The sequence below is a fragment of the Festucalex cinctus genome, chromosome 1, assembly GCF_051991245.1.
Source record: "Festucalex cinctus isolate MCC-2025b chromosome 1, RoL_Fcin_1.0, whole genome shotgun sequence".
NCBI lineage: Eukaryota > Metazoa > Chordata > Actinopteri > Syngnathiformes > Syngnathidae > Festucalex > Festucalex cinctus.
In genome coordinates, this window is record NC_135411.1 from 17,314,194 (window position 1) to 17,337,382 (window position 23,189).

A 23,189-nucleotide genomic window follows, 5' to 3' on the forward strand; every position below is an offset into this window, starting at 1 on the left:
AGGAAGCAGTGGATTTGTGCAAAGAGCCAATTGAATTAGCAATACAACATATGCATTAATCAATAATTGGGCCTAATTCGAGAAAGTTCGATCACCCCGATATTAGCCAACTTGCATTGGCTTCCGGATGCGATTTTAAGGTCTTGTTACTTACATATAAAATATTGTATGGCTTGGCGCCTTCCTATCTCGTCGATGTAATAATACCGTACGTTCCAACAGAAACCTTCGTTCGCAACACACTGGTCTTTTGGTGATTCCAAGAGCTAAAAAGAAGTCCGCAGGTTTAAGAGCGTTTTCGATCCGGGCTCCAGTGCTCTGGAATGCCCTCCCCTCGGAGGTCAGAGCTGCTACCTCTCTTGAAACGTTTAAATCACGTCTTAAGACACATTTTTATCCTTTTGCGTTTGGCTGAATGTTGTGGTCCTGGTGACTGCCGCTGCTCTCTTTCCCTCCCTTCTCCGCGGCTTGGAGGGGGAGTTAGGTGTCAGTGACCGTTTGGATGCAGTTTTACGGGTTCTACGCTGGTTGATCGTGATGAGATCCGGGGTGGACCATTTCCTTGAAGTTGCTGTCATGGAGATAACTACACCGATTCTTGCAGTGCTTCAACTTCCTCAATGGACTTTTGCACTATTCTAGTAATAATGTTTAGTATAATAAACTATGTCAATTGTTGCCCATTCGGCATCCATTGCAGCCTGGTTATCCTGGAGGGGGATTACCACATCTGGCCCCTTCTCAAGGTTTCTTATTTTTTTTCCCTGATTTTTTTTTTTTTTTTTTAGTTTTTCCTTGCCCTTTTGTGGTTTGATCAGGGGATGTCGTTACTATTTGTCAACTGTGGGCATGTGAAGCCCTTTGAGATTTTTGTGTGATTAAGGGCTATATAAATAAACTTGACGTGAATTAATATGATTATTTTTCCTCTCCTGATTAAATCAGTGAAGCTCCACTTGTCTGATATCTATAAGATTATCATGAACGTTTACTCTGTGGTGTGGGGTGAAATAACTCAACATTAGGCTATTTATTTTCAACTATTATTATCTTAACTCTTTCCCTCCCAGCCATTTTAACAGAAACAATCCCGTTCGCTCCCGGCTGTTTTACTGGATTTTGACTGATTTTACAAGGCCCACAGAATATTGTGTTCTATTGCTATAAAATCATGGAACCTATCAAAAGAAAGATTAAAGTATCTTCTTTCATCAGGAAAAAAAAAGTATGTTTCTATCTGTTTCTGTTTTGCAGCAATTAGCATTAGAAGAGAGCTAAGTTTCATCAGTTTTCATAAATCTATTCAAAATTGTAAGTAATTTAGCTTTTTTTCGACGTGGCTCTGGTTGATCTCTTTTGCTCTGCTGCCACCTGTTTGTGTAATAACTACCATTTCTGAAACTGTTCTTTGCAGTTGAGAGGCTGCATCAAAGCCTTTTGTATGCTCTAGCATAAAAAAAACAAACAAACAAAAAACATATAAATACGTCTTCGGGACACTTAAAACATAAAAAAAAAAAAACGTATTTACACGGGAGCAAATGAGTTAATTATGGAGCACCTCAGAAACAAGCTGTAACAAAGTGTTGTAGACCCCTACACAAGATGGCACATGAAACACAATAAATAATATATATATTTCTTCAAAGTAGGCTACACGTGAAGAGCCTCTTTCCATTGGCTTTTGGCATAATTACAGGAGGTCCAGAGACGCCAACCCCCCCACCTCCCACCTCATGTTACAGAGCATAGTCTACAGCTTGTGTGACTGCAAGATGAAGTTCGAATGTAAACAAACAATTACAGTTGTGCGGCAAGCCGTTTGTTAGTTTGTCAGTGAGCAACACACAAAGGAATGGTTCAAATCCCCTGTCTCATTTAGTCTTCTCTCTCACTTCAACTTATTTCAGCGATTGCGCTCATTCCTCTCACGGGTAAAACACTGTAAATAATTCAAAACAGTTTAGTACCAATCAAAACAATCATTAAAATGATATCAAATGAATAAGAGTCTGTCATGTCTGGAGTCACGCGGTTTGGGTTAACGACCTTGAGGTCAAGTGTCTGTTATGTACTGATGTAACAAGTGTCTGTTTTGAACTGATGTAACCATCATATGGTTTCAACTGGATAGATGCTATGTGATGTGATGTGATGTGATGTCTGGACCTATGTGATGTCAATCTTAAATCCTTTACCTATTGACAACCAATCAGATCGATTCACTGCCTGTATTAGCGTTCTGAGAAGTGTTTGTGTTAGCCGGATTATTGCTTTATGTCCCTCTGTGCAACTCTCTTTGTTTCTCGTCTAGTCAAGTTGTTCTACGCCTCTCGATGTGAATAAAGAGTTAAAACCTTATTTGTGTCTGCGCTTTGGGAACCAACCTCCAGCACATGACAGAGTCATTTGCCCTCCTCAGCCTGCTTGAAAACAGTTGTATATAGTATTCACATCTAGCATTTTATGCGGAAACTTGTATTAAACAAAAATGATCATTGCCACAACTATTGTATTTTTGTGTGTGAGTTTTACCGTAGAGATAACACTGAAGGACTGCTGCTGAGTGGTGCATTGCAGCTTTGACTCAACTAACTTGGAGTGGCTGTTGAAGGGACACTTACTCAGCAGAAACGCAGCAACGTGGTGCACAGTGAGAGCGGCACAGGGGACAGCAACAATAAATAAAGGCCACTCAACATTTATCACTCTCAATTAATGGGTGCCTCTCTTCTGTCGAAGGCTTTCTGTTGAGAATATAAAGACCGCATGACTGATTACAATGACACGGCTTGGTTTGCATTATGTGCAGACAATTGTGGGGCTGTCTTAACTTCCATGACTTTGCAGCTATAATTAGTCAAGAGGAGTGATGTCTAATTAAGACTAAAAAATAGACACCTCCCTTTTGTCATTAGTACAAATAAAAATGTGTAGTGACATATATTAATCTTAATTTGGTAACTTAATCCTGCCAAGATTCTGCCTGTTAACGAGAGCCACCACATCGTTACAACTTCTGTTTTCGCTGCTTCTGTATTTGGTATTTTGTATCTGATTGTTTTTATTTTTATATAGTCAGGAACCTAGTTGCTGCTAGTGGGCTCGAGCATACCACACTATACGACACTATACTCACTAACTCCTTAAGAGTTATTTCTAGTGGGCACTAAGCATCAACACTTGGTGTTACTGCATGCTAATTAGTCAATTTTCTTGACGCCGTCCCCCGTGGTCGGGCGGGGCTGGTTCTGCCGCCTCCCCCCCCCCCGTTGTCTGCTCGGTAGCGGTTGCGTCTTGGCCGCTCCCTGGGCCCCCTGTGGGGTGCGGTGTTGGGGTGCTTTCCCTGGTGCCCGGGGCGGCGCCGTCCCGGCGCGGTCCGCTGCTCCGTGCCCGGCGGCGCGGTTCGGGGCGGGTGGGCCTCTGGTGTGCCCCGTGGCTCCCTCTCCCCTCCCCCTTCCTCCCCCCCGTCGCCTCTCCCTCCTCGCCTCCTCCCGCCCATCCTCCTCTGCCTCCCGGTCCCTTTTCCCTTGTCGCCCTCCCTCTCCCCCCCCCCCCCCTCCTGCCCTGCAGCCGCCCTTTCGCCTTCTTGTCGTCTTCCCCCCGCTTCCCCCTCCCCCCTTCCCTGTCTGCCCCCCGCCCCCTCCCCCTCCCTCTCCCTGGGCCTGGGGCTCCCTCCCCGGCCCGGGCGTCGGGCTCCGGGGCCCGGGCGGGGGTTTGAGGCCTGCCCCACTCCGGTAGAACTCCTGGCGCCCCGGGCGGGCTCCGGTGGCCGGTGGGCTGTCCAGTAGCCCTGCTGCGCTGGCGGTCCGCCTATTGTGGTGCCAGATGGGTGGGGTGGGGGGCGGGTGGGGGTGGGGGGTGCTGGGGGACGGGCGTGCCACCTACACCCGCCGGGTTGGGTGAGGCCCCGCTGGTCGCTCCTCTTACTCACTTCACTAGTTTTGCACTATACACTTTGTAAATATACACATAGGGCACACAACACATTTCTTGGTGGGGTGGGGAAGGGTGGAAACACCGTCTTCACCCTTCAACTCCCCTCCAATTTTAATGCACTTCATGTCCAAGGGGAGGGGTGAGTTGGGGCGGGGAGCCATCAGAGGGGATGGACTGCAGTGCCTGGCAGCGCTGTGGTCCCCCCCATCTGTGTCCCTGCCCCACCACTTTGTCCCTCCTTTTTTTGGGGGGGGGATGCGGGTGTGTCGGAGTAGGGGAAATTTTTTCCCTCTGCTCCGACTCACCTGCTCCCAATTTTAATGCACCACACGCACACACTTGTATATACACTGGGTGGGGCCACATTCACGGTGTAAGGGTAGAGCTCGCCAGACGGCGAGCTGGCGGACTCAGTAACAGGGTTAGGTGTCACTAGTACTCTGGCGTGACGACCGGGGCCTCTCCCCACCGGGCTCGGTGTTCTGGTGTTCCGCCTTTTCCCCTGGTGCTTCCTCCTCTGCTTCCCCCCTCCCGCCGCTGTGCTACTCTCGCACGGCTGGAGGTGGGGTGGACACGTTTTCCCTCTCTGCGCTGCTGCCCGGTGCCGGTTTCCGGGGGTGGGGGGGGGCTCGCGGGGGGCCGGGATCGCGGGGGGGTTGGCGGTCGTCGGGGGGGGGGGGGGGGGCGGCTTGTTTGGGGGGGGTGGAGGTATGGGTGGGTGGGGGGTTGGGTGTTGGGGGTCGGGGTGTGTTCGGGGGTTTGGGGGCCGGGGGTGGTGGGGCCTGGGTCGTGGTGGATGGCGGGTTTGGGTGGGGTGCAGGGGGGTCGTGGGGGGATGGGGGCTGGGGACCGGTGGGGCGCTGTGGGGGCCCGCTGGGCCTCGTTCTGCGGCCTTGGGCTCGGGGGTGTGGGCCGGGGCTGGGGCGGGGGTGTTCCGGGCGTCTGGGTCGGCTCACCGACCGGTCCGCTCGGGTGGCTTGGGGGTGGCCTTGGTGCTGCCGCGGCCTGGGGATTTCGGGGGGGGCGGTGCTCGCTTTGCTGGACCGCGGTTGACGGCTTCTTTCTTTGGTGGTGGTCCTTATGCATGCCAGATCCGTCGCACCAGCATCTACTGAAACTCAACAGAAGTAGCCTCTCCCTCCCACAGCCCCTTGAATCAGTGGGTGCTGGTGTCTGTGGATCTCACTTTGCTTTATCTATCCTTCCCTCCTTCCTCTCTTTAGTTTTTCCTCTGGTCACTTGAGATCTCAATTTATTGGAAGTTTGAGGTTTCTGGGGTTGGCATAAGACTGGTTTTGTAACCACGCAGGAGGGGTTTTGTTGGTGCTGGATTTCACTTTGATGGATTGGATGTACTGGCTTCCATGGATCTCACTCTGCCTTATCGATCCTTCCCTCCTTCCTCTCTTTAGTTTTTCCTCTGGTCTCTTGAGATCTCGCTAAATTTGCTGGAATTTAGGCAGGAAGTGTTTGGTCGGTGCTGGATTTCACTTTGATTTATCTTTCTTTTCTCTTTATTTTTTTCTGACCTTTTCTCTGGTCTCCTGACCATTTAAACCTCACGACTCTGGCAAGATTCTGAAGTACCTGGTTAAGGCGAAGGGTAATGGGATATTTATAAGGCTTTAGGTGAATTAATGAGTATAAATTTATACGTATTTGCACACGCACGCACGCGCACGCACGCACGCACGCAAACGCACGCACGCAAACGCACACACGCAAACACACACACACACAAAAAAAAGAGCAATGATGATAAGACGTTGAATCGGTAAGACTACCGAATGAACAATTCTGAGCTCTTAAAAAAAAAAAAAAAATGTGTAGTGACTTTAATTACTGCTAATGTTAACACAAAGACATTAAATTGTTGATTGATTTTGTGTACCATAGGGGTGTGAATTGCCTAGTACCTGACGATTCGATTCGTATCATGATTCACAGGTCACGATTCGATTCGATACCGATTAATCCCGATACGAATTTATAAGTCGATTGTTGCGATTTTTTTTCATTCAAATTTTGAAAATACTAATCAGTAAGCTTGTAGAGTGTAAGATTTATATGAAAATGTATTATTTATTTATCTGAAATTTCAGTCTTATAGAGGTTGTAATCTGTTTCATGTTTGAACAGCATTAAAATAAAATATTAAGGCTTAATGTTCCGTTCATATAACATTCTTCCATGCTCAAGGTGTGAATCCTAACCCGAAGTCAGACGTTTTGTTGAATATTTTTCCATTAAAAATGGAAGTTTAAAAATCGATTCACACACACACACACAAAAAAAAAAAAAAGGCAATGATGATAAGACGTTGAATCGGTAAGACTACCGAATGAACAATTCTGAGCTCTTAAAAAAAAAAAAAAAAAAAAAAAAAAAAAAAAAAAAAAAATAGCGATTTTTTTTTAATTGAATCGATTCGAGAATCGCGCGATGTAGTATCGCGATATATCGCCGAATCGATTTTTTTAACAGTGTACCATAGTGTACCATATTTATTTATTTTTATTGTAATAGTACCGTCACCCACATCAGAACAATAAATACCTCCCTCAAATACAGTACAAGTACTCCTTTTTCCCATCCGGAAAAATAACTTGTTATAAGTAACTGTAATTGTCTCAGTTCTCTTTTGTGGACATAAAAGTGGGGCCTGCTAAATCCATTTGCGCACAGTTGTTAAACAAAACAGCAGCAAATTAACTGCCTCTCTGATTAATTCAATTGTGGAGTCTCACCACACGTTGTAGACAAGCTATACCTGCTCAGTAAACTCTTTCCATGAATATTGAGACAGCATCTTAACTTCAGTTCGTTATTGTTCACACCAGCCATTTGAATTACTGTTGCTGACCAAAACAGCAGCATCCACTGATGTAATGTAATCCCATAAAGAAAATTAGGCTACAAATGGCCTGTGGGCCAGGTCAGTGTCAAGGGGATCAGAAGTGGTGTGCTATACCGTGTATTTTGGTATTGATCCAATACCAAGTAAATACAGGGCCAGTATCACAGATACCAATACCAATACTTTTCTATAATTAAAGTAGATGCATCGTCAAATTGCTTAATCTCAATATTTTTTATTTACGTTTCGGTGTTTTTGTGATTTTTCATTATCATTGTTATTATTATTATTATTATTATTATTATTATTATTATGAGTTAACTCATTCACTGCCATGGACGGAAAAAAAGACGTCAAATGATGCATTTTTTGCTGGGCTGGCAGTGGATGTGTTAGTAGTAGTAGTAGTAGTAAACAGTTAAAAATTAGGACATAGTTAGGCCAAAGTTTATTGGTAAACAAAAAAAAATCTTTTTCCCCATTCATTGTCAAGATCTCATTTTTTGTGAAATAAATAGCACAAATTGACAACCAGGAAAAGAAGAAAAAAAAAATTAAGGTACTGTTTACAGGGATCTAAAACTGACAGCTCGGGGGCCAATTGTGGTCTACAAGATAATATTTTGTGGCCCCTTACCTGACAGCAATGTTTAATCATCCATTCATCCATCCATTTTCTTGACCGCTTATTCCTCACAAGGGTCACAGGGGTGCTGGAGCCTATCTCAGCTGGCTTTGGACAGTAGGCGGGGTACACCCTGAGCTGGTTGCCAGCCAATCGCAGGGCACACAGAGACGAACAACCATCCAATGTTTAATCATGTGGCCCCTATATATTTAGCTGTCGTTTTTTTTTGTTGTTGTTTTTTTTATAATCATTTATGGGCGACCATAGCTGGCTCCTGACAGTTTTCGGTATAAGGTCATTATAATCGCCAAGTGGGTGGAAAAGATCACTCAGTCCTCGTTATGTCTTTTTCAAAACCTGATGTGAAGAGAAAGGTTGACTTTTTTTTTTTTTTTTTTTTTTTTTTTTTTTTTTTTTTTTTTTAGCACAGGGGCTCAAGGACAAAGTTATGGTGCTGTTGTTAGGATTGAGAAAACTGTATTTGTTGTAGTTTTTTGGAATACGGTACTTGAACTCCTTTTTGAAAGTACTGCACAAAATGAAATTCATTGCACTTTGTTTCCATCCATCCATTTTCTTGACCGCTGACTCCTCACAAGGGTCGCGAGGAGTGCTGCAGCCTATCCCAGCTGGCAGGGCACACAGAGACAAACAACCATCCACACTCACAAGCACACCTAGGGACAATTCAGAGCGCCCAATTAACCTGCCATGCATGTCTTTGGAATGTGGGAGGAGACCGGAGTACCCGGAAAAAACCCACGCAGGCACAGGGAGAACATGCAAACTCCACCCAGGAAGGGCGAAGCCTGGACTTGATCTTGCATCCTCAGTACTGGGAGGCCGACATGCTAACCAGTCATCCACCGTGCTGCTCTGCACTTTGTTTCTATTAATATTAACTATTTTTTACTTAAGTTGCAGAAATATAATAAATCAAGCAATCCCCAAAGCTTTAAGTTAAAAACGAAGCCACCCTGTGAAGAACAAAGGTTTTGGAAACATGTTTTTTTGTGTGAGTGGGGCACTACTATCAATCTCATCACACTAGTATTGATCCGATATCGATAGTGAGTCACTGACTTGGTATCAATATTATCGATATTTGGATCGATCCATCAACCACTACAATATTCTGTCTTCCGTTGCTGAAATATTGAATTGGCTATCTTGCCTCTCCCTGCCCAATGAGCTGACACACTTACTATAAATATGAACCATAAGCACATTGTCATGCAGCTTTCTTTCTGCTTGCTTGGTGGTAAAACAACACACACGCATGCACGCACACGCGCGCGCACACACAAAGAAAAAGGTGTTATTAATCTCAGCTGTCTTGTGGGAAGCACATCACAGTCAGGAGCTTTCCCATTTCCCATCAAGTGTGCCACATAACAGCCATTAAATGAGACTGAAAGAAGCATGCGGTTCCATTATTACTGAAACCTTCTTTCTTTTCTAAGGGCAGTCTTAGATATTGCATTACTATTTTTACTCACCCCCCCGACTTATGTTTTATTCAGCACAAGAAGGCCCGCACGCAGCCAGGCGGGGAAGATGGATGTCTATTTTTTTTAAGATGCAAGACTTAACACAGTCTGGACTGTCAGTTTATGTGAGTGTTTGGAGGGTTAACCATTCTTGCCACCTACGACCACCACTATTTCTGTGTTGAACACTTCACACTGCTTGGCTAACGGAACTTAGCTTTCCTCGCAACCGATAACTTTTAAGGATACTTACTTAAACATTTTTTTTACACAATTTAAAACAGTTCTTGGGTTCTTGATAACATCTCTGTAGCTGCAGTTAACAATGGAGTAAAGCGTTGCTCATCAGTGGCTAACACTGGTAGCTCATGCTAATCGAGGCTTCTAACAAAACTCTATTAGTGTTGCTTACCTTGTGCAAAGCCCTCACTAAGGCACCCATTTACATTCATGACTCCACTTAACACAAATATCCACCACCCTTTTGTTAGATTCTTCATGATTAAATAAGTGACTTGAGCTAGGCCATTGTGTCGCTGTGACCTGTCCTGGCATGGCATATTCCTATCGATCTGCACTCTGGCGCACTTATCCAGTTGAAACCAGTTAAGGCCAATCAGGTTACACATATTCACGTGGGCTAGGCTGAGCCCAAGAAAGTATTAATGTAGAGACCATTTTGAATAGACCTTCCACATTCAGCACAAAAGGCTCCACAGCTGTGTACTCGAACTTTCTGGCATCCAGTAAATAGTTCAAATGAGATTATGCAGTCTCCTGGTTTGTTATTCACGATAAAAGAACCAGTGAATGTTCCCATTGGAACTTTACACTTTTGTCCAAAGTTTAGTCGAACATTTGAGTACCGATTATCAGAAGAGAACACCGCTAATGCTAGTTTGTGCTAATCCTGCAGCTCTGCTTACACTTTGGTTGTGACATGACATCATTTGAATGTGGCGCTCTCATTCTGGATCGTAGCTGGTCATTGGTGGACAAACTCATGTGGGCGGGGGAGGGGGGGGCGGATGTATTATGCTAATTAGCACCACTGTTGCGTAACAGTGGGGCGAAAGAGCAGATGGCTCACAAACAGGCAGAAAACAAAATGTACTTATTTGTTTAATTTTACACTCCAGAGAGTGTCCCCATTTATTTACAAGCAATAAAAATGTATTTTTTTTAAATAATAATATGAACCTTAACTGCGTTTTCACCCAAAAGGCACACACAAATCATCTGTCTTGACAGAAAGACTTCCCGCTGTTTACAAAACAAACACAGAATGGCAAAATACAGGCTGGGGGTGGGGGTTTAGGACGAAATCACCACCAAAGATTAACATAAATACAGATGTGTAGACTGAGAGAAAGTTAAAGTGTGTACATCCTGTATTTAAAAAGTGCATTTTCCTGAGTGAATCCGGAAGACTGCGCCTTTAAGCACTACTTTTCCAGTCTCATCGAAGCTTTTCCCTCAAATTGCTGGCACCAAAATGGCTACAGGTTGATGCCAAGGCACTACTTTTCTATTAGGCAGGATTTGAGCACAATGTTGTGTCAATTTTTCAGAAAGAAGATTAAAACAGTAAAGACGTAAGGTTTTCCTCAGCAAATAACAGATAACAATTCAAAAAAAAAAAAAATCTGCAAAAAGGTGATTGGCGGATATCAAATTGCAAATTGGCAGGGGAAACACTATATGGGTATCCAATTTCAAAACCAGAAAGCTGTAGACATGTAAACCTTTACAAAATTAAATACAATGTTACCCCCCTTTGGAAACTACGATGCCCCATACAACAAAGAAAGGAAAGGGAGGATGACATGAACTGGAAATCGCACAAAATCGGACACACTATAGGAAATGCTTTCAAAACCATCACCAACTTTCTCTATTCATATATATATTCAGTTGAACCAGATTTACAACTCTATATGAAATATAAAACACATATTATATAGATTGTCCCTAGTATTGAAAATCAATTTTAGCTAGCTAAGAGATGCATCAACATCGAGACCTTGGCAAGTCTCCACACTTTACATACTGCTGTTTTGGTTAGCAAAAGAGTTCCAATGGGCTCAGCAGTTAACCATTTAATTGCCATATGTGAACAAACATGATCTGAGATAATTACAGTTACTACTCCTTTTTTTCTTTCTGATGGGGGAAAAATTAGTTGTCGATTTGAGGGAGGTATTTTAGTCTCTTCTAGATCATCCATCCATCAGGCACACAAATTCCCCCCAAAACATTGATCAATTGAAATACTTCTCTGCTCTGTATTACATATGATGAAACACTTGTGTTGCCCCAGTCTCCCCTAATGTGAAATCGAGACTAATATCAATTCTATGTAGATGTATGTTTTGATGCTACTGATGAAAGCAGACTGCGATTGGGCTGACAACCAGTCCAGGGTGTCCCCTGCCTACTGCCCAAAGGTAGCTGAGATAGGCTCCAGCACCCCCGCGACCCTTGTGAGGAATAAGCGGTCAAGAAAATGGATGGACGAATGATGAAAGCAGAATACAACTAAAATACGATAACCTCTGCCAAGGCTGATCTATTTCGATTCAGATCAGCGCTAAATTGTGATCCACATATGCCTGGATTCTGTTCTTATTTTGCCAACTTCTTTTACATCTTGGTTGGCTAATGATTAAAGTGTTGTTTTTCCATCTGAAAAATCCTCACACAAAGCTCATCCAAAAGCCACAACCTTGCCCACAAGCATTTTGGTTTCCTTGGCGATAAGCAAGCTAAATTCTGCTCTACTTCTTCAGGTGGAAGTGAGTCAACAGTGCTGTTGTACACGTCGCCCACATAGCGTCCGCATGCTCGACGGGTTTGTTGTAGAATAGAGAGAGATAACAAATGCACAATGTTACCCACGTCAAGCTGCTCTCAATAGGACACACACGTATAAACCCACTGGCAGGCCATTAATGCTTATCTAAAAGACAACATGTATTCATGTGCTCAAACACAGATGATAACTTTTTTTCTTTTTTTTTGTACATGCACACAATTGCTCATATTGTGCACACATGATAATAGTAATCATGTGTTTATACCGGTCTCTTCTGTTTGTATTCACTCTGAAAATAACCCTCATTTGTCCTTACAAAGGTTATTTAAACAATTGCAGATTAGGTGGCATCCATAGAATTTGTTTTCTCTGGTTATAATCACATCTATGTCTGTCTCTATCTATCTATCTATCTATCTATCTATCTATCTATCTATCTATCTATCTATCATGAATGGGTGTGACTTGAGACTGGCCTGCTTTGCATTTATATTGAGCACCAGAGGCAGCATTATGACACACTGTTTGACATCATCCTGGTCTACACATGACAGCTCAATATGGATGTGGCATGTACAACAACAACAAAAACAACAACATAGCTCTTAGTATACACCATTGCACTCCCTCCACCCCCCAAAAAAGTCATGTCACCATAGCAACGGGATGCGAGCTGCCTTGTGAAAGGTGATGGACAAGTATAAATAATAGGAGTGCATTGCGGGATGCTTGGTTAAAAACAAAAAGTCGATATTTTTTTTGTTTGTCCACCAGCATCACAGCATGGGGCTACTCCGGGACACGTTGACGCCTCTTCCCCTTACGTAATCTCACTGGTAGTAATTACCAAGCATTAAAAACGCTGCTATTCACTTTAACATTTGCAGTATGAGTCCACAAAGTTGCATAATAACATCTCAGTGCCATCCGCCGCGGAGAATGATCGCAGCCCAAATGCAGGAGTATCAAATCAGCGACACTACCTACGGTTTGTTCAACATGACGACATAACGTAAAAATAATAATAATAATAATTAAAAAAAAAATGATGATCCTACCTGTCCGCAGGTTGAAGGAGAAGCGGGCTTCGACCAGATAGGGGGTGTCGCTCCTGGAGCGCAGTCTGCGGATCAGTCGGCGGTCAGTGCTGTCCGGAGTGGTCGCCATCAACCCGGGCCAGGGTCCGCCGGGGACTGCTGGCCGACTGGGGCGCGCTCAACCACCACCACAACAGCGGCGGCCACGCCGGGAGGAAGATATCGTTGAAGAAGAGGAAGAGGAGAAGGGAGGGAGGGAGGGAGGGAGGGAGAGAGAGAGAGAGAGAGAGAGAGAGAGAGAGAGAGAGAGAGAGAGAGAGAGAGAGAGAGAGAGAGAGAGAGAGAGAGAATTCATTCATTCACATTGTGCAGCAACATACAGACCAGTTAAATTTTGGTTTGCAGAGTTGTAAGCTATATCAAAAACTACAAAAATAAATAAAATGAAAACAATTGTACTTGCACGCATTTAAATGTGCATCATAGAGCATCTTAGAAAAGTTCCTTTATTTACGTATACAGTAGTCTAATTAAAAAGGGAAATTCATGCCAGAGAAATAGCATTAATAAATTAATAAATATATTGTAAAACTATGTAACTTTTTATTATTATTATTAATCACGACAATTTATGGAGTGTGATTAATTCAACCAGGAAGGGGAGAAGGGTTGGTTAGAAACATTTAAGGAAACACCATTTTCAAATAAAAGAAAAAATCACAACATATAAGAGACTAATTTATACCTTATTAAAAACTTATTCTACATAAATATTTTTATTTTACTATAGAAAAAATGTAAACTATTCGCTGCTGAAATTGACTAAGTAAAGCGTTCAAGTTGGGGGGTAAATGTAGTGCAATTTAAAAAATAAAATTAAAAATCCCTGTAGAGGTCTCTCGCCCCTCCTCCTACAACTTTTCTAAGTGACACGACACTTGTATAAGATTTACGACTGCGGCCAGCAGAATTAAACAACTGTATCACAACGGACTATGCGTATATATGTAAGTCCGTGGATCCAGCCCCGTCGCTTGCCAAGTTTGAAGATGCCTAAGCACTACAAAATAGAGGTAACGGCATGGTGAACACGTTAGCAAAAATTCACAGTCGACTACACGTTGATAAGCGGGTTTAATGTTTACGACACCCAGATAAGATTTACGGCTGTTAGTTGTGGCGAGAAAAGTAAACAAGCCAGCCCCCCTCCCGTCGTTTTTCAAGTTTGAAGCTACCAAAGAGCTACAGAATCGAAGTAAGTGCACCGTGAACGTATTAGTAATTAAGGATCTTTTAGCGTCACATCTTTGACATCCCGGTTCCTTTAAACAACACGTTTTTTTAAAGTTCTTACTGGCACGGAAATGTCCAGCCTGTCAAATTCACATCTCGCGAGGTTTCAACGGCTAGCCAGTAAACCTCTTAACATCACAAAATACAGGCAAATTCGTTGTTAACATACTAGCAACGGAAGGCAGCTCGTTTAGTATATGTGTTAGTCAAATTTAGTTAAAACAACTCGTTTTAAAAACTTCGTAAAGACACAGTGAGCCAAACTAGCATCTGTCCGACTCTCGTAGATGAACATCTTGCGAGATTTCAACATTAATATGTAAACAAACTACAACAAACTTTTTTTTTTTTTTTTACAGTGTTGCTTTTCTAAGACAGTCGTCGCAAACTCACAATGCAAGTATTAAATTAAATAGTAAATAAATGTAAGATATACGTTCATTAGTGTTTACGACTTTCGGAGTTGATTGACAAACCTATTTCTTGTACAACCTGTTTGGACACATTTTTAAAAAATGTGCTTTTATGCTAGCAAGACGCACCCATAGATTGGATTTTTCTTTGAATGCGGGTGCAGTATATTTGATCAAATATAGTAAACGGGTTAGTAAACATTTAGATTGTATTAATGCAGCCATTTATAACTGTGGGTGAAGAACATTTTTGTACTGTATCCCTGGTTGGGTATACGTATTTCAGTGACGTCACTTTTTTTCCTTCTTTTTTTTTTTACGTGAACTTGCAAGAACTATTCAATATACATTATATTTGTGTGAAAGCATCATTATTATTCACCACACTTTTTTGGGGGGTGGGGGGGGGATTTATATAGCACTTACTTTCATATTTTTAAACCAATTCAAAGGATTCTAACTTCAACACATTCCGAATATTCACACCACCTTTGGGAGTTTTCACCCTTCATTTCTTAGTTTCAGTTCAGTTTTCCTATAATTCCACATTTTCCACTCAAAATTGTTGTCCTTCCAATGAGGCATTCAACAAAAAAGTTACGCATCTTTCCCATTCCAAAGCCAAAACGTTCACATCATTCAAATTACATCCATCCATCCATCCATTTTCTTAACCACGTGCTCCTCACAAGGGCCACGGGGGTGCTGGAGCCTATCCCAGCTGGCTTTGGGAAGTAGGCGGGGGACACCCTGAACTGGTTGCCAGCCAATCGCAGGGCACACGGAGACGAACAACCACTCACGCTCACAAGCATAACTAGAGATAATTCAGACAATTAACCTGCCATGCATGTCTTTGGAATGTGGGAGGAGACCGGAGTACCCGGAGAAGACCCACGCAGGCACAGGGAGAACATGCAAACTCCACCCAGGAAAGCTGGACCCCGGACTCGATCTTGCGTCCTCAGTACTGGGAGGCGGACGTGCTAACCACTCATCCACCCACCATGCCGCCCCCTTCAAATTACATTAGAAACCATTTTCAACTTTCAAAAACTTACATGCTCAAAGTTACCACTTTTTGCACATAAAAATAAAAACATTCTACATTATTCCTTCCTCCTTATACGTTGACTTATTCAAACCATTCCAACCACAAAATATCTTCCACATGCCAAAAATTACAATTCGCTAATTACGCAATTTTCACAGTAATATTTAGCATTCCTTCACATTAAAATTGCCTCCTTAGGACATATCCTACCATATTTTCACCTCCTTCAACATTTTTTGATATATAAACCATTCCAACAACAAAATATTTTCCACATTCCAAACGTTCCCATGTTCATAAAAATCCCAATATTATATGTAGCAATTTCTTTTTCATCTCTATTTCAGTAACAATGCTGCTTCAACGTCGAGCTATTGTGTCACTCGGCCTCCGCTTGTTTTCCAGTCATGCGGCCAGCGGACCTTTGGCGGACAAGGCAAGCTCTAGCTCAGGTACGATCAGTATGAATCAACTTTTAGCCACTGTGGGAGAAATATTTGTTGTGGTGATATTTAGTCAGTCATATTACAACTGTAAAATTTCTTCTATGCACTTTTGTTCTCAAAATGTACCATTAAATATTCACTTTTGAACTTGGTTGTTTTCCAGACATGTCTGAATTCCGAAAGGTCTTTTCCAGTGCCAAGCACATAGCGATCATCACTGGGGCCGGTGTGAGCGCTGAGAGCGGAGTCCCAACATTCCGTGGTGAACATGAGAAATGGAGGAAATGGCAGTCTCAAGTATGTGCTTTATTTTTAATGGCGGATATGTCTTTGTCACTTTCATACATTTGTTTGGCGAATAACAATAATTATTTAGTTGCATAATTAATAAGGGTGTCACGATTTCGATTTTTTATCGAAATCGATCGAAATTACGTCACGATTTCGAGCATCGAAATAGAAGAGAGGACACACGATTCGATGCCCCCCCCTCCCCCCCCCGCGCCCGCCGCCACCGCCGCCACCGCCGCCTCCCAGGAAAGCAAATGAGACGCAGCCATTCAGCTACTAGCTAACGGCACTTGTTAGCTGACTTCTCCTGCAGTCATGATGGCAAGCGCGGACAGACACAGCAATGGTGCTTCAAGCCGCTCCCGCTTCTCTCGTCACCAGTTTGGAAACATTTTGCGTTCCCGGTGAGTTTTGTCGACAACGTTCACGTTGTCGATAAAAAGACCACAGTTGCAAGATATGCTATGTGCGCGTACTGTACTCGGCCACGGTGTTACGCCCGGCTCGTCAAGGGGAAGGGAAGTAACACAATAACAGAAAATATAGAGTAGATAAACACGGGTCGACTTTAACATCTGAGTAGTTTTAATTGAAATTTCAGGCAGGGGTTTGACAAGGGAGTGAAAGTGGAAGGTGAACAAATAATAACCGCATTTGACAGAACTGACAGAACGGAGGAGAAACAACAATAACCAATAGGGGTATAATACACGGATACACAATAGCGTCGCGCTGGCACAGTCGTCCAATCGGAGTGTCGCGCTGGCACAGTCGTCCAATCGGAGTGTCGCGCTGGCACAGTCCTCCAATCAGAGTGTCGCGCTGGCGCATTCAAACTGAAGTACCATTATACGGGCACCAGCCGACACAAACACACACATACATACTAGGGGAGCGGAGCCGGCGGCGGGCCCGAGCCGCCAGCCGTAACAACGGGAAACACGACAAACATGACGGGACATTTACGCAGGCATCACAAAGATTTAGATTTATCAAATTCAACTAGAAGTGGGAAAACAACGGTCCAACCAACTATTTCATCCTCATTTACAGTGAAACTTCCACACACTTCAGCTCGCGCGAAACGCCAGATCCATAGGTCTATTTATAGCAGCAGACCTGCAGCCTTGGAAAACGCTGGATTCAAACATTTAATTAGTGTACTTGAACCACGCTACAGTATGCCCAGCAACTGTAAATGTTGGGATATAGTTTGTTCAGGCTGTATTTGTTCCATGACTTTGGATACAATATATTTTTTGTTGTTGTTGCACATTGCACATTATTTTAAGAGGAACGCACAGCACACTGTTGTAACCAAAAACAGTCAATAGATGGCAGGCACCCACTGTGACTTTTTGTTTTTGTTTTTTTATTTTTTATTTTACACTTCAGTAAGAACAAGACGGTTAACTTTATATTGTAAATAAATTCTTTGAATTTGATCATTCCTGCCTAATGTCAATTATCATATATTACATAAATTTACACAAAAATAATATGGAAATTGCATCACCTATATGTAGCCGATCTTTTGAAATAAGATTTACTGTACAATGAATAGAACCAATGATCATAGACTAGCCTTAGCCTACAGAAGCATATGCCTCTGTGTTATAAAGTGGGGGAGCGGAAAAAAAAAAAAAAAAAAATCGAAAAAAAAATCGAATCGTGACCCCAAAATCGAAATTTAAATCGAATCGTGGAGTTGGCGAATCGTGACACCCCTAATAATTAATGTGATTTATGTTACGCTTCCGCTTCATTTCCATTGAAGAAAAAATTGATTTAAACCACTTGGATTTGACAGGACCTGGCTTCCCCAGAGGCATTCTCCCGCTACCCGTCACGTGTCTGGGAGTTCTACCATCATAGGCGAGAGGTGGCGTTGAACAAGAAGCCCAACGCTGCGCACGAGGCAATAGCGGAGTGCGAGGCCCGACTGAAAAAGCAGGGCCGCAAAGTGGTGGTTATAACACAGTGCATCGACGACCTGCACCAGCAAGCCGGCTCCAAACATGTGCTCAAGATTCACGGTGGGTGGCCACCTTGCACTGAAAAACAGAATTCAAATTGTTATTGGCAAAATGCAGGTTGAAAGCCGCCGTGTCTAACTGCAGGCAGCCTGACGGAGACGCGTTGTCTGAGTTGTGGTGATGTGGACGTCAACAAGCGCAGCCCCATATGTGCGGCCCTCAAGAACAAGGGGTACAATGCACAGCTTGTCCGAAAACCATAAAAGCTAATGCACGTACGTTTCACGTTTTGACCCTCCTTCTTTTCCTATTGTAGTTCACCTGACCCTAATGCGGCTGATGCTAACATTCCAGTGGATAAACTGCCAAGGTGAGGTGTTTATGTTAGGATAACAAATTGAGTCTAGTCCATATGCAGGCACAAAAACTATTTGGTTCTACTACATTTTAACACTCACAGTATCTGACAATTCAATAATGTAAACCGGTGATTTGTTCACTTTTGTGCAATGGTAGAACGGCATTGTTATATTTTACTGCTCTTAAGAAAGATAAAGTTAAGTACACCATAGGACTCTACAGTCACAATAATGTTCAATTATTATCCTAACCTCACCAACAGTGTCAATAAATAAATCATGTACATGTACATTATTGTTGTTTTTAAACAGATTATTTTGTCTTCACAAGTGTACTTTTATTACCATTCATATGTTTGAGGGGAAAAAAATGTATTTGAAATCATTAGGTTGTTCTGTGACACAATTAAAATGCAAATATTGTGATTTCCCGCATTCAACTTTTGCCTTTAATCACATATGAAGTGTTTTGGACTCCATATGTATGACTCCTTATGCTGAACCATGTAACTACCCAAGTTAAGCACTAGAGGGCAGCTGTGTTCTTTGCCTGGAATTACACTACAGGTCCAAATTCTAATTATGCTTTTTTTTTTTTTTTTTTTTTTTTTTTTTTTTTTTTTATTATTATTATTATTATTATTATTATTTAAAAAAACAGTGTCCATGCAATATTTCAAGTAACATATTGTACTTATGGACAACATTGTCCCCACTGCACCCCACTGTTAAAAGAAAGAAAACCCCAGCATGGTCACAGAAATTATTTTGAATCTGTCAAAAGTAACAATACAAATTGTAGGAAAATTAACTAATGAAAATCAGACATTGATTTTGATTTGTGGTTCAACAGAATTATTTAAAAACAAACAAACAAACTTGTAAAACAGGTCTGGTAAAAAATGATGGTACCCTTACAACAGATGGGGGAAAAAAAATGTGATCTAAGAAGGGTCATGTTGAACTAGTGTCCTCTCATTAGCATCACAGGACTTTTCAACCTTGAAATCAATTAGTCGGCGTATTTAAATGAAAGCGTGACGTTTGGTGACATGTAGGGCTATCACAAACAATTTTTTTTAATTATTATTTTTTTATCCCCCCACACCAGGCCACACATGGTGTGTACCACACTATTCATGGACCAAAAGAATCCTGAATTTGTCTCAGGATTGTAGAAAGAAAATTATAGACTAGCATGCAAACGGTAAAAGCTGTAAGACCATTTCTAAGTAGCTTGATGTTCCTGACTACAGTTGGATAAATCATTGAGAAATTTAAAGATCTTTACACTGCCATGCCGCTGCCATAAATGTAAATCCAGCCTAAGACACATATGACTGAACAAGCTATCAAATATTTAAGAGTTTCTTTACAGGAAGTACACACCACAAAACACATGTTGATGTAATATAAGCATATAAATTTGTGTCACTGTATTAACAAAAAATATGACTGCATATTAAACCACAGATCAGCACCAAAGTGCTCCTTGCCAAGAAACAGACTGCCTGAGAGGTCCTCACCTCATAAACTGCAATTTGTGCTTATATGGAATCTTGTAGACAAATTTAATCACTCAAAATTTTACTGTGCTTTTAACAAGGTGCTCCGAAAGCGATTGCAACGGTCTGCTGAGGCCGAACGTCGTGTTTTTCGGGGAGACGCTGGACTCTCACCTCCTGACCAAAGTGGAAAAAGAGCTGGAAATTTGTGATCTTTGTCTAGTGGTAAGTAGTGGACATGTTATCTTCTATAGGGGTGCTGGGTGGTAATTTAAATTTGGTGCGTATATGGTCTGCTACCAAATAACTAAATAACTAAATAAAATATGCTATCTGTGTGGTATAGGACTACTTGATTATGGAAAAAATAATAATCATGATTATTTTGGCAATAACTGAAATCATGATTATTCAAATAATTATTGAATTTTTGGTACAATACAAAAAAAAATGTTGCACATTTAAAAATATTAATACAAAAAATAGAAACAGGCTGACTGGTTAGCACGTCCGCCTCCCAGTTCTGAGGACTCGGGTTCGAGTCCAGGCTCCGGCCTTCCTGGGTGGAGTTTGTATGTTCTCCCCGTGCCCGCGTGGGTCTTCTCCGGGTACTCCGGTCTCCTCCCACATTCCAAAGACATGCATGGCAGGCTAATTGGGTGCTCCAAATTGTCCCTAGGTGTGTGTGTGTGAGCGTGGATGGTTGTCCGTCTCTGTGTGCCCTGCGATTGACTGGCTCAGGGTGTCCCCCGCCTACTGCCCAGAGCCAGCTGAGATAGGTTCCAGCACTCCCCGCGACCCTTGTGAGGAATAAGCGGTCAAGAAAATGGATGGATGGAAAATAGAAACCCTATAGTTATACAAGTTCCTTTTGGACCAAATAGAATTTATAATATTATTTATTTATGTATTTGTTTGTTTGTTTCGGCAGTTGGAGTGCAGCATGTGCACTGTGCAGTACGGCGAGATATATATATATATATATATATATGTATTATTATTATTATTTTTTTGTCCAAAACAAGAAAAATTTTAAATGTAAAAAATAAATAAACTTAAGACAAATAAAATTCTTTGAAACACAATAATTATGCAAGTTATTTTTGGATGAAACAAAATGTATTAAATTAGTTATTTTAAAACTAAAAAAGGTGCAAATGTATACATTTAAACAACTCAAAAATTTGTATTAATAATCTTTTTTTATGATTATGCTGATTTTGTAATTGTGGAGTGTAATAATTGAATTTGTAATTGAATTTCTATTAATTGCACAGCCCTACTATGTGGCCAAGTACCAAGTAATCAGCCCGAGGCCGTTATATGATATAAAAATAAAATAAATAAATAAATAATAATAATAATATGTGTGCATTGTTCCCCTCCAGGTGGGTACATCATCAATCGTCTACCCGGCAGCCATGTTCGGACCCCAGGTGGCATCAAGGGGCGTCCCGGTGGCGGAGTTTAACCTACGAGCAACACCAAAGTCAGAGTACTTCACGTAAGTGTAAAAAATAGGAATCACACTAAAGAACGCTCACAAGTGGATCAAATGATGGAAGATGGTAGCGTGACAACATTCTCGTCAACATTAGCCGTTGTCCCATAGCTGATGTTTTCGTTTGACACAGGTACCACTTCCAGGGTCCGTGTGGAACAACACTGCCCGCAGCCTTGGCGCCACACGAGTCCGAGGTGGTCTAAAGCGGGAGGGTGGCCACCGGTGCGAAAGAGAGTTGTTATTATTTCTATTCCAAATCTTTGCCTTCTAAGCAGTGCTGATGGCTTGGGTGCATAGAATGTAGCTTTGCAGATCTGTCAATACTTGAATATACTGATCAATACGTGGAAATGGGATCTTTTCTAACTATGCAGATTGATTAAGGGGAGGGAGCGTTACACATGCAAATGTTCAGTATATGGCTTTTTCTTATTTTATCGACATATTGTACAGTGGAACTGCGAATTTGCCCTAATTGGAAATAATGTAAAGTGGCATAATTCGTTGCAGATGCAAAACTTGCCATCATCAAGCATTCTGTCAAGGTGATGTTTTAAGTAACCTTTCCTTACTGCCATGGATTTTTAAAGAACAGTTAAGCCCTTTATTATATCATTTAAATAAAGTAAAACGTAGTCACTTGACGGAAACAAATTGTAGTGGGATCAAGAAAGTATTTGTAGAGTTATGTCGTCACTTTGAAGTGTTATGTTGGTACTGCTGGTTTACTTGTAGGTGCACTGGGCTTCGTAAGTTCCACTGTATTAGTTGGACGTTTTGGAATCTGTTGTCAGGTGATGGCTAGAATGTAACAAGGAATTGTTGGTGCGAGAGTAGCGGATTTCTTGCCTTGACCAAATGTTTGCTTTAAACTTTACAGAGCAATTATAGCTCACGTTACAGATGTTTATTCTCAGGCTCACTGACATCAGTGCGGCGACATGTTATTCAAGTTTCATTAAATGCATTCTTATTAACAGGGTAGATGATGGCAAAATCGTCGGTTTATCTAAAACTTTAATGCACATTTTCTTATCATGTACAGTACTGTACTCAAATAAGATGTTTAATCATATGCTGCCAATGCAATCTTTATTCAGAAATATATTAAAAATGTAATTTACATTTTCTGGTCTTGCATTGTTATTCTATTTAATTTCTTCAAAGTGTTTTTTAACATCTTAATTGAACTGTAAGAGACCATGAGGAAAGTTTTGTTCACGATGTTTATTGTACATGATAAATCCAATCCAGTCCACTTTATTTCTGTAGCACATTTTATAAACAAGTGTTCCCAAAGTGCTGCACGTTGAGATCCACACACTATCATTCATACACATAAAATCTATTAAACCAACTATAAAAATAAATTAAAAATATTTAAAAAAAAACAGTCAATAAAATTGTAAAATACAATAATTAAAATACAAATAAATACATAATAAATATGAATAATAATTCATTTAAAAACAAAAAAAAATGTGTAAGTAACGAACACTTTTTTACTCACACAATCGGCTACCCAATAAGGAGTGAACCATTTTTTGTTCTTCGGTAAAATAAATTCACATATTGGGCTTAT

At 41.7% G+C, this 23,189-nt stretch overlaps 2 protein-coding genes across 3 annotated transcripts in view; one reads left to right on the forward strand and one right to left on the reverse strand.

Annotated features, from left to right (window-relative positions):
* LOC144017954 (phosphatase and actin regulator 1-like) overlaps positions 1-13,019 on the reverse strand; it is a 67,810-nt gene extending 54,791 nt beyond the window's left edge. Inside the window, exon 1 of one of the 2 annotated variants that reach the window (XM_077520003.1) lies at positions 12,788-13,015. In XM_077520003.1, the coding sequence (XP_077376129.1) occupies positions 12,788-12,896 (109 nt within the window). In that variant the 5' untranslated portion in view covers positions 12,897-13,015. Of the gene's footprint in view, positions 1-12,787 lie in introns of both variants that reach the window. The other variant, XM_077520028.1, reaches the window with a different exon arrangement.
* An 886-nt stretch (positions 13,020-13,905) lies between these two features.
* Positions 13,906-22,732, forward strand: LOC144017988 (NAD-dependent protein deacylase sirtuin-5, mitochondrial-like). Its single transcript, XM_077520040.1, has 9 exons — positions 13,906-14,021; positions 15,874-15,978; positions 16,136-16,269; positions 18,074-18,299; positions 18,384-18,471; positions 18,556-18,609; positions 20,205-20,328; positions 21,492-21,607; positions 21,738-22,732. The coding sequence occupies exons 2-9, from the start codon at positions 15,879-15,881 to the stop codon at positions 21,808-21,810; spliced, it is 915 nt and encodes a 304-aa protein (XP_077376166.1). The 5' UTR covers positions 13,906-14,021; positions 15,874-15,878; the 3' UTR covers positions 21,811-22,732.
* Positions 22,733-23,189: the final 457 nt, after the last annotated feature.